The sequence below is a fragment of the Stegostoma tigrinum genome, chromosome 19 (assembly GCF_030684315.1).
Source record: "Stegostoma tigrinum isolate sSteTig4 chromosome 19, sSteTig4.hap1, whole genome shotgun sequence".
Lineage (NCBI taxonomy): Eukaryota > Metazoa > Chordata > Chondrichthyes > Orectolobiformes > Stegostomatidae > Stegostoma > Stegostoma tigrinum.
Window position 1 is genome coordinate 25,346,564 of NC_081372.1, and position 12,314 is coordinate 25,358,877.

At 39.9% G+C, this 12,314-nt stretch overlaps 1 protein-coding gene across 4 annotated transcripts in view; it reads right to left on the reverse strand.

Annotated features, from left to right (window-relative positions):
- LOC125461282 (microtubule-associated protein RP/EB family member 1-like) overlaps window positions 1-12,314 on the reverse strand; it is a 57,963-nt gene that overhangs the window by 21,553 nt on the left and 24,096 nt on the right. For all 4 annotated transcript variants that reach the window (XM_048549855.2, XM_048549851.2, XM_048549854.2 and 1 more), the window contains 2 exons: window positions 2,511-2,656; window positions 1,125-1,332 (listed from right to left, as the gene is read on the reverse strand). In XM_048549855.2, the coding sequence (XP_048405812.1) occupies window positions 1,125-1,332; window positions 2,511-2,636 (334 nt within the window). In that variant the 5' untranslated portion in view covers window positions 2,637-2,656. The remainder of the gene's footprint in view (window positions 1-1,124; window positions 1,333-2,510; window positions 2,657-12,314) is intronic.

The window sequence follows — 12,314 nt, forward strand, 5'->3', positions numbered from 1 at the left end:
ACTCAAGTTGTTCAAGGCAGCAGCTCACTGTCAATAAACAGTGGGAAATAAATGCTGGCTTAACTGTGAAGGCAATAAAAGATCAACGTAAGTAGTCACAATCAGTCCTTCCCAGGATCCAGGTGCAGACAAAACCACTGGAAACTGCAGTTGCCAGTAACACAGCCTAGAATGAACAGGGTACATAGGTCAAAGATGCAAAAATGACCGGGGGCGGGGGGGCGCTTTTGTTCAGGTGTATGTTTTTGATTGAGGGTTGGCACAATCCAGACTCAAAACCCAACAAGCATTTACTTTATGGCCTTAAAAGGACAAACCCCTTATCTGCCACTGATTTAATGCCAGTGGTGAAGGAATGAGGGCCTTTAAGTAGGCATTAACAGTCCACATAACAGCATTAATTAGCAATCAATAAGAAAGCTGCCAACAAGAATTCCCATCCAAGTCTTAACTGACAAAGATGTTGGGGTTCCCACCCGCAAACACCTTCCCAAATAGAAGTCCCACCTTCCAAACTTGCTGTGCGACGTAGGGATCAAATTTCATGTCACCCACTGTGCAACTGTATTCCTTGAAGACTTTGTTATTTGACATTAAAGGCATGTGTGCACTATGACCAATTGTAACAAAATGTTAAAATGTGCTGAAGTAACCAAAGAGCTTTATAGAATATATAATTAACTACTTTCCCCTCGGTACAAAAGTTGATTAGATTCTGCTGTCTGTTGCTTAAATCAGAGACAAATAGTTACCAATAGTAAGCATTTCTTGAAGTTGTCACTCCCTAGAAGTTAATGTAAATAAGCAAGCAAAGAAACGACAAGGGTAAGTGGTTAAAATCTGTTTCCATGAATAGATTCTGTCTTAATAGCACAATCTCAATATATTGGTTACATGGAAAGATAGCTTACATTTTCACTTAGTGTAAATAGAATGCAAACCTAGGCCAGAAAGCAAATACACATGCTCACACTACCCACCCCAAACCAGTGTTACAATTAAATCTGAATTTGCTCTCGTTGTCAATCAAAACAAAAACTGCAATTTTGAATATATACACAATATATTTCCATGCTATTTCACTAAAAATATCAAATATAATGAGTTAATACAAAACTCAATACCTGTGGTCCCTGTACTGAGTGTTTTCTTGGGTTTACTAAAACCTTGATCACCATGATTGGGTGGTGGGCCTGCTTCCTGACCTTGCCGGGCAAGTATGGGATCATAATCTTTACCATCATAGTTTGCGTCAAAGAATTTCTTGAACCATTGAACAAATTCAAAATTGTCTTGAAATTTCCCTTTTACTAGTTTATCAACAGGGATAATCTGAAAAATAAGAAAAGGTGACATCCAATTTGACATTTTAAAAAAAGTTAGTTCTTTTTTAAAAAAAGCAGAATGGAATCAAACAGTTCAGGGTTAGCACAATTGAACTAAATGCACTAGCTCTTTGCTATTTACTTCAAAAACAGAAACCTAACTTATATTTCCACTTTTAAGACAATGTAATTAAAACAACTGCATTCATATAAACATACTGAACTCAAAACCATCCAAGAATTTAGAAGGGAGATCAAAAGCAGTGGGTTTTGAAGAGGATCAGAAAGGAGTTGAAAGTTTGGAAAAAAGACAACTACCACTGATGGTATCAAGGGATAAATGGACCATTGGCCAATGAGACAGTTGACCACAGAATCTAGAAAGGATTAAGATCTAGAATTAATTGCACATATTGAGGGGTACAAACCAAGGAAATCAATTAGAAAAGACATAATTCTAAATTGGTGGATTGGAAGCTAATGTAGGTCAGCTGAACAGAACTAATACTGAGCAGGGTTTGATGTAGGAAAGGATACTTGCAGAGTTTTGCAGAACACAAGAAACAAATATGAAGGTACAAACTGCAAAAACAAGCAATTCAGCATGGGACAGGTTGAAGATCTTGAGGTGGGCACAGTAGACGCGGAAGTCGGCAGTCATCGTGATAAGGACAGGTTCACCTCAGAGTCAAACCATAAGCCAAAATGGCAAACAGTTTAACTTTACTCAGTCACAGCCAGGATTGGTGCTTAAATCAATGGCAAAGCTACAGAAATGCTAATGTTCATGGATTTTGCCGATTGTTAATTGGATGAAATTGCAGTTAATCAAAAGACTTAATATCTTACATGCAATGTAACAGGGTAGATGTAGGAGAAAGGTTTGAGTGAGTGAGTTGAGAAGCAGTTGAAAAGAACATGCAAAATTTCAATTGAATGTTGCTATGCAGTTTGTTAGGACCATAGCCAAGATCTGCTATTTTTGAAGTACTAATTTCCAAATAAGTCTGTTCAAGGAAGGATATTTATGAACCCCTGTTAATCATTGTGGCAAATATTATTTCCATGTACCTGTCAGAGCGGAGATCATGAAAATAAAGACAGATTATTTCATTCTGGCAATATAACAGACTGCAAGATGACCATACAACTGGAGTACAAAGTAAATTATAACCTAAAACTTACTTTGTCGACACCCATTCTCTTGAAGGCTGCTTGTAAAAGTTTAAAATTGTGAATATATTCATGTTCCAGTTTAGCTTGAAACTTCACTTTTTTCAGTCCAACGCAACCAGGGAAAAGCATATCCATAAACTGGCAATATGCAGTACCTTCAAAACAGAAACTTGACACATTCAGTCTACAATTAATGCTGTGGTATATCCCCAGTACATCCCATTGTTTAATTCTGTTCCTTGCAAGATATTTAACTTTCACATACAACTACCATTTGGTCATACACCAGGGCTATGGGAAAGGGAAAAGGAAAATAAGTCATCCAAAAACATTTGTAGGGAGAAACCTATATCCTTTAATCATCATTCTGCAGTATAACATGCTGAAATACACACACCTTTTAGAGGGGCTGGAGAACGAGTAACCTCAGTGAGACAATTCCTCACTCCCTCGTCAATTAACTGGATTAAAGATCCGAGACGTGAAATCCAATAAGCACAGTTTACATATAGTGTTCAACACGGATTCAGTTTCTCATTCAGAAGTCATAATTTAAATACACCGAAACAATTCAGCAGAAAAATAAACGTAACTTACACCGATCAGGACTTAGACTCTTATGTCAGTGATATCCTTACAGCCAAGGTATCTCACCCACAAGATGATCTCCATAGCTTTCCTTAAAGATCAGCAGACCATGACGATTCTTAACTATGAAACTAGAGCTATGTGCAAGCACTGACACCAGAGAGACAGAAGGCAGAGAGCCTATAAGCCAGTGAGTAAGCCACGTCTCTGCCTGCCTGTGCTCATGGCCAGTTGAGTGAACCGTCAGTACAAAAGGGTGCAGTGACACCGTCGGGCGAGTCAAGTTTCAGACATGATCAGTGGGGTCAGGGTCACCGAGTAAGCAGTGGGTGAATGAAACAATGACCGGACCTGGGTGGAACTGACCTACTCCCCTTTTCCTCCTACTCGCTGCTCACGAAAACCTACTTACAAAACAGGCTGGGAGTGAAGGGAAACCAGGCTGAAAAGACACCTCACTTCCAGGTGAATTTCACCGAGGCCAGCATGATGCATGACACACTAGTGCTGAACCAACACAAGTCTTAGTTAAACCTAGTTCATTAACTCAGACATGGTTCCCACCCACTTCCCTGGTGTTCAGGACTTAGGGCTTGGTTATTTTCTCTCTAGCTCTGTTTCTTAAGCAAAAACAAGTTTTATTTTAAAGTTAGCTCTGCTGCTTAGTGCTTAATTGTCATTTTTATTAGGTACTCATTTAATAATCAAATTTATTGCTTTGGAACTGTTTCTTCTCCCTTTCCCTCAACTTGACAATTATTCCTAGAACGTTATTTGTGTCCTCCACAGTGAAGACAAATTCAAAATTTAATTCAACTGAAAATAAAATGGCAGGTGAATTATTAAATTCCACAAACATACTCTCCAGAGGATCAAGAGTCACTTTTTTCCCCCCCATTTTTTAAGGGCTGTAAAAGCTCATAAAACTGTTTGTATATCTCTTGTCAGTTCTCATGCAAGCTCTTCTTTTTGCTAAGTTTTACATTTTGCCCAATCTTCTCACTTGGTACTGCTCTTAGAGCTCTTCTTTTCCCTGCAATTTCATATTTTTAACTTCTTTAATAGTCATGAATAGGTGTTGTTTTCTGGAGTCTTTCTTGCTGGAATGTATCTTAAGTGAAGGAATAGGGAAATTTCTTTAAATGCCTGGCACCGCGCACCTTGTCTGATATATCCTGTACCATAATTCCTTAATTTACTTCACCTAACTCAGTCTTCAAACCCTCACTGCTCTTATGTAAGTTTAAAACACTAATTTTACTTCCTACATCTGTCACTCAAACTGAACGCACATTTCAATCATTTTAGGGTCACTTCTATGCAGCAGCATCTTTACTATATGAGGTATTCAATTAATCCTGCTTATTGCACATTACCAGATCTAGAATACCTTGCTTACAAGTGGATCAAGAATTTTAAAATTCACGTTTATAGTTTCTCCCACCTTTTCCTTCATTGTCACTGCCCACACTCCATCATCTCCTGTCCATTGAAAATTTCATTCCATTAGTCTATGTAAGACAGATCACAAAATGGCTATTTGCTGAGAACTTCAGAGTTCAAGCTATTTATCAGATTATGGAAACAGACCCTTTGGTCCAACTTGTTTGCGCCATCCAAATATCCCAATTTGACCTAGCCCCAATTGCCAGCAGTTCGCCCATCTCGGTCTATACCATTCCTATTCTGAGACCACTTGGATGCCTTTTAAATGTTGTCATTATATTTCCCTCCAATACTTCCTCTAGCAACTCATTCCAAACACTCACCACCCTCTTCATGAAACAGTTAGCCCTTGGGTCTTTTTTAAATTTTTCCCTTCTCACCTTAAACCTATGCCTCTAGTTTTGGACACCCCCTAAGAAAAAGACCTGGATTATTCACTCTATCCTTGCCCCTCAGGTTTATAAAAACCTTTATAGGGTCATGCCTCAGCCTCTGACTCTCCAGATAAAACAGCACCAGTCCTGTCAGCCTCTCCCTATAACTCAAACCCTCTAAGCCCAGCAGCATCACCAAAAATCTTTTCTGCAGCATTTCAAGTTCAACATTATCCTTTCTACAGAAGGCCGATCAAATTATTTGTAATATTCTAATATTAGCCCCACCCATGTTACGTAGAGCCACAACATGACATCCCAATTCCTGTACTCAACGTACTGGTCATCGAAGGCAAGTGTGCCAAATGCCTTCTTTACCACCCAGTCTACCTAGGACTCCGTTTTTAAGGAACTATGCACCTGTACTCCTAGGTATCTTTATTTGGCAGCGAAACCCAGGGCCCTACCATTAACTGTACAAGTCTTGCCCTCGTTTACCTCACCATAACACAACACCTTGCATTTATCCAAATTAATTTGCCACTTATCAGCCCATTGGTCCATCTGATCAGGTTCTATTTTGGTCTGCAATAGCCTTCTTCACTGACTGCTACACCACCTATTTTGATGCCATCTATAAACGTACTAACTATATCTATGCTTGTGCCTAACTCTCTTATATAAAAACCAATGGATCCTGCACCGATCCTTGTGGCACAAGGCTGATCATAGATCTCCAGTCTAAAAAGCAAACTTTACCATCACCCTCTTTCTCCTACCTTCAAGCCAATTATGTGTTCAGTTGGTCAACTCCACCTGGATCCCATGTGATCTAACTCTAATCAGTTTATCACACAGAACCTTGTCAAACGCTTTACTGAAGTCCATATAGATAACTTCGACCACCCTGCCTTCATCATCTTGGTCATCTCTTCAAACTACTCAAATCAAGTTAGAGAGACAGGACACAAAGCCATGTTAATTATCCCTAATCAGTTTTGCCTTTCCAGTTGTATGTAAATCCTGTATCTCAGAATCCTCTCCAATAACTTACTCACCACTGACGTAAGGCTCACTGGTCTATAGTCTCTGGTTTATCCTTACGGCCTTTGACAGCACATTAGCCAGCCTCCAGTCTTCTGGCACCTCATCCTCGAGTAGAAATGATACAAATACCTCAGCGAAGGGCCTAGCAATCACTTCCCTGGCTTCCCACAAAGTATTAGAAAACACCTTATCAATTCCCTGGAATTATTTATCTTTATGCCTTTTAAAGACCTCCAGCACCACCTCTTCTGTGATATGAAGTCTTTTCAAAATATCACTATTTATTTATCCGAGTTCCCTAGCTTTCGTGTCCTTCTCCACAGTAAATATCTGACGTGAAATATTTGTTCAGCACCTTACCAATCTCCTGTAGATGGCCATGTTGATCTTTTAAGCACCCTATTCTCTGCTTAGTCAGTCTTTTGTCCCTAAAAGGTACTTATAGAATCTCTTTGGATTCTCCTTAACTAATTGCCAAAGCCATCGCTTATACTATTTTTGCCCTCCTAATTTCCCTTAAGTTTATTCCTACTGGCCTTATACTCCTCTACAGATTCACTCAATTCCAGATGAGTGTGTTTGGTCACTTGCCCTAAAGTGCTCCCCAGTTGACAACTCAGTCACTTGTCCTGCCTTATTTCCCAACAGAAGGTCAAGGTCTAGCAGTTATTTCTCTAATAGGTACATTTGCATGCTGAATAAGAAAGATTTCTTGTAAACATTTAAATTTCTCCTCATCCAAACCCTTAACATTATGACAATCCAAGCCTATGTTTGGACAGTTAAAATCAGCTATCATTACAACCCTATAACTCTTAACAGATATTGGCGATCTCTTCATATTTGTTTTTCAATTTCCCACTGACAATTTTTTTTTTGGGGGGGGGAGAGAGAGAGAGAGAAAGAGAGGAGGAGAGGAGAACAGGGAGACAGACCCAGACAGGGAGACAGACCCAACAGAAATTCCAAAGGTGGTGATCATACCTCTTCTTATTTCTCAGTTCCACCCATGTAACTTCACTGGATTATCTCCCAGGAATATTCACCCCACGGACAGCCATAATGTTATCCCTAAACAAAAACACCACTCCTCCTCCTCTCTTGCTTCCCTTTCCATACTTCCCATTGCTTCTCTCCCCCAGATCATTAAGCTGCCAGTCCTGTCCATCCCTGAGCCAATGTTTTTGTGATAGTTATGATATCCCAGTCCCATTTTTCCAACCATGTCCTAGGTTTATCTGTCTTACCTGTTAGGCCTCTTGAAGTAAATGCAGTTTATCAATCTCAATTTAGCTTACCAGACTTACCTTGTTCTAAACCAAGCTCTTGTATGCCTTTAATATCTGATTTGCTCCCCTTAACTACAGTAATAATCTCTAATAAATCTCCCTGCAAGGATATTGGTCCACTTCTAATTCAGGTGGAATCCATCCCTCTTATACACAGGGCTTTTCTACCCGTGACAAGATCTCACTGGTCTAAAAATGTGAATCCTTGACCTCGCACCAGGTTCTCAGCCAAGCATTCATCTGTTCTAGGCTCCTATTCTTATTCTCATTAGCTCATGGCACTAGTTTTCCAGACATTACCACCCTCGAGGTAGTTTTCTGTATTCTCTCTGCAGAATGTCATCGCTTTCCCTACCTCTATCATTGATACCAACGTGCACAATAATCTCCTGCTGGTCACTTTCTCCTTTCAGGATATGCTGCACCCTCCAAGACATCCTTGACCCTGGCATTAGAAAGGCCAAGTTTTGAGCTATTTTCAGGCTCAGTCTTGATCAAAAGGATTCCTGCAGACAAAGCAACCCAAAGAATTGTGTTTAAATTGACAGTAGGTACAAACTAGGACAGTATCTGGGAAATTGATTCCAGCAAGTCTGGAAGAGATCCTATGTTCAAGCAGGATCTTGATGTTTATTGGTAATTGAGACCTTAGGAAGAGAATCAGTGGAATCATAGTTGAAGCTATTTTTTGGAACTAAGTTTTCCGGGGAGATGAACTTCGCTGCTGACAACACAGTACAAAGATTTGGAAGCTCCCTGCCTAATCTGCCACACTAGCTTCTGGAAACCTAATGAGTAGAATGAGTGTTAGAAGTGTTACTGCTGCTGGATGACAGAACTGAAAAAGGAGGCCTAATCAGCAGTTCCAGAAAAACAACCAAGTCGTCCACATTTAGGCCATCAGTCATTTAAGTAATCTGGCCCTTAAATGTGTTTGTCAGTCTGTCTGCCTTTTGTGTTCAGGTTGAAAGCACAGACATTAATTGACCCAACTCATTTTTTTCCTCCCTCTGCTAAAGTTATTGTGCATTTAACATCTGGTGAAGTCTTTTGTTTGAGATACAAAACTGATGTCTGGTTTAGTTTTACTTAGCAAATCCTGAGGTAGAAAGGCTGATTAGTTTGCTCTCCGTTCCAAGTTGTAAACCAGTGACAGTTTTTTGGATTTGTTTGTCACCCAGAACCAGTAGCGTGTGCGCAATTGCAACTTCACCGATTCTTCGGTGAGTGACTACAACTTGTGTGTTCGGACAATACAACTGAAATACAGCCGGTGAAGAAGAAAACACCTCATTCTCTCTCCCTCCTTATTAGTTGAGAAGTAAAACAAAAGTCCCAATCAGCTAGGTGGTCCTTCTCTGTCTCTCTCTGCAAATTCCCTGCTTGGAAGAAAAAAAAAATGGTAAAACCAGAAAATAAGAGGGAGAATCCCTCAACTGGTGAAAGAGACTGAGAATTGGTGCATCTACAATCTGGTGTCTTCAGAGTCAAAAAGAACCAGAAGGCAACTGAAGGAAACACCTCACTGACAAATGTAATCTTGCCTGGTGCCAGATTTGTGCTTCACTGATGTTTTGTTCCTTTCTCACCTGTAATATTTGTGTGCTGTCTTGTCTGCATGTCTGTGTGAGTGCGCATGGGATTTCTTTTCACTAAAAGAAAAGGTAGTGCTAATTTATAACTTTCTATAACTTAGACAGTGTCTTTTTCTCTGTTCCTGTTTAAAATAAAAAAATGTAACTGAGAAAAATTAAATAGTTGTTTTCTTATTAAGTGAAACCTGGACAGGGTTTCCTTTTAACCGGAGTTCATCAGTCAGGTAAACTGGGGACTTTGAATAGTTCAACTAAAATTTTTTTTATATGAGAATAATAAGGTTTGATTGAGTGCACTTCCCTTGCCAGTCACGACAACTCATCATATGACAAGCCCTGAATTCCCAGGGATCATTCTTTTAAACCACCATTGGAATAGCTTTAATGTCAGTCCATCCTTCTTTAGATACAGGGCCCAAAACTCTTCGCAATATTCCAAATATATATATATATATATAGTCTGACCAGCAACTTTATACAGCTTGAGCAGTACAGCTCTGCTCTTGTATTTAGGCCTCTTGAAATGAACACTAACATTGCATTTGCCTTTAAATGCTGACCGAACCTGCATGCTAATCTTAGGAGTCTTAATTCAGGCTTCTCTTAAGTCCCTTTGTGCTTCAGATTTCCAATGCCTTTCTCCATTGCAAAAATAATTTATGGCTCTATTCTTCCTAGCAAAGTGCATAACTCGTTTTTCCACATTAAGTTCCATATGCCACTTGTGTCCACTCTCCGAGCCTGTCCAAGCCCTTCTGCAACCTTCACGCTTCTGCAATACTACCTGTCCTTCCACTGATCTAGGTCTGCAACCTTACCAACCATGCTTTGTCCTTTATCCAGATCGTGAGTATAACATGAACAATAGTGATCCCAAAATTGACCCCGTGGAATGCCACCAGTCACTGGCTGCCATCCTGAAACAGGCTCTTTTATCCCCATTCCCTGCCTTCTACCAGTCAGCCAATCCTCCAGCCATGCCAGCATCCCAAATACCAAAAGGTTCTTATTTTATTTAGCAGCCTTCCCTGTGCACACCTTGTCAAAAGGCCTTCTGGAAATTCAAATAGATCACAGCCACTGGCTCTCCTTGAGGAGGTGATAAGCAATTTAGACAAAGAATTCTCGCAGATTTGTCAGGCATGACTTCTCTTTGATGAAGCCGTGCTGACTCAGCTTATTATGCCATGCACTTTCAAGTGCTTTGCGATCTGATCCTTAGTAATATCTCAAATCTTTCATATGACCAAGATTGTGTTAATTGGCCTACTGTTTCCCATTTTCTGTCTCCTTCCCACTTCAAACAAGGGCATTACATTAGCCATCTTCCAGTCCTTTGGGACCATCCCTGACTCCAGTGATTCATGAAAGACCAATGTCTCTACAATCTTCCCAACTCTTTCCTTCAGAATTCTGGGATGTAGTCCAACCGGTCAAATTGACTTTTCCACCTTCAGCACCTTCTTAGTGATGGTCACTGCACTCATCTCTGCCTCCAAACGCTCTTCAAGTTCTGGTATGCTACTGGCGTTCTCTACCATGAAGACTGATTCCAAGTATCTATTCAGTTTTTCTACCCCTCCTTTGTCTTCTATTACTACTTCTCTAGCCTCATTTTCCAGTGCTTCAATGTCCACTCTTGCCTCTTACTTCTTACCTTTCATATATCCCGAAAAACACTCTTGCAACCTTCTTTTACATAGCTAGCTAGTTTATCCTCACATTTCATCTTCTCCCCTCCCCCCATATTACTTTTATAATTGTCCTTTGCGGGCTTTTGAAGATTTGCCAACAATCTTGTATTACCGCACTGTATGCTTTTCCTTCACATTTATGCTATCCCTTATTTCTCTCATCATCCAGTTGCCTCACTCTTCCCTCAGAATGAGTTTCTGCTGTGCCTCCCAAATCATCCCAGAAATTCCTATCATTGCCGTTCCACCATCTTCCTCGGTAGGCTGCCCGTCCAATCAACTCCAGCCAGCTCCTCCCTCACACATTGTTGTTACCTTTTTCAACTGTAATACTGTCACATCTCATTCCAACTTCTCCATCGAACTGCAGGGTGAATTCTATCACAAAATAGTCAGCATTTCCTGGATTAATTCAATATGGTAGGCAATCTTAAGACCCGTTGCAGCCCGGCTTCAAGATGTACTACATTAATTACAACTTTGTCATTAAACGGAAAAAAGACAATTTGAGTTTAGCATCAACTATCGGACAAGTTTCAGAAACCGGATTTCCAGAGGATCCACAGATATCAATCATACTGTGTTCAAAAAGGTTATTCTTAATGAGAAAAGTGAACTAATACACATTCATTCTGTCAACCCCGACGCAGGCAATTTCAGACTAAAACTGCACTCAGAAAGCGAGCTCAAATTCAAATTAAATTATGACACTTTCACATATGTAATGTTCAGCTGCTCCCTGATCAGGTAACTGTTAATGAAGTGCTGTATTTCCATTTTTAACACAAAGCATAGCAAAGTTATATGGAGAGAAGCATGAGAAAAAAATTACATGGCTGGCTTTATTTGTTCACTGAAATTTACTAACATCATTAGCAGCAATTCAGTGGATTCGCTCTCATCACAAGGCACAAGTTGTGGGTTCAATTCCACCCCAGAGACATGGACAACACAATCATGGCGGCACTATGGAAGTGCTGCTCTACCAGAGATGCACATGCGCTCTTTCAGGTGAGAAGTTAAACCAAGACTTTTTTTTTAAGATGTAAAAATTCCATTCTGTTATTACAAAAAGCAATTAGAGAATTAGTTCCAACGTTCGAGACAATAATTACCCTTCAGCCAACCATATTAAAAAGGTTATGTAGCCATTGTCATATTTGTATGCACATTCTTGATATTGGAATCTTGCATTACAACAGTGACTGTATTCGGAAGTATTTATGGGTCTGAAAGCATTATAGGATGTCCTTAAGTCAAACTCTACAAATAGAAGTCACTCCCCCTACCTCCCCAATGCCAAGGGACTAGAATGGCACAGGAGATCTTGATAATAGTCAAACAGGTGCCTTAATTTTCTTTCTACATCTCAAAAAGTGTAGAATTCTATGTGAGAAAAACAGAAAAGGGAAAAATCGCACTGTAATAGAAGTATGAAATTGAAAAAAGGAAGTGGAACAAAGGAAAAGAAAGCTTTCATTCCATAGATCACAAGATCTCTGGATATTCTAAAAGAACTTCACAGTAACATGAATATTTCTGAAGTGCAACTCCTGTTACGCAGAGAGAAGGAACAAGCTTATTTGCACAAATACAAAGACAAAATCAAACAAGTGATGAAATCAGCTACTTATAGCACTGACTGCAGGATGCCAATTTGTCAGAACACTGGGATTACTTGAATAGTGTCACAGGATCTATCCACTGCCTGATGGCGCAGACCAAGGTGCAAGGTTTCCTCCAACTTGTTCTTCAGACAGTAAAGATCAACAAGACCCCT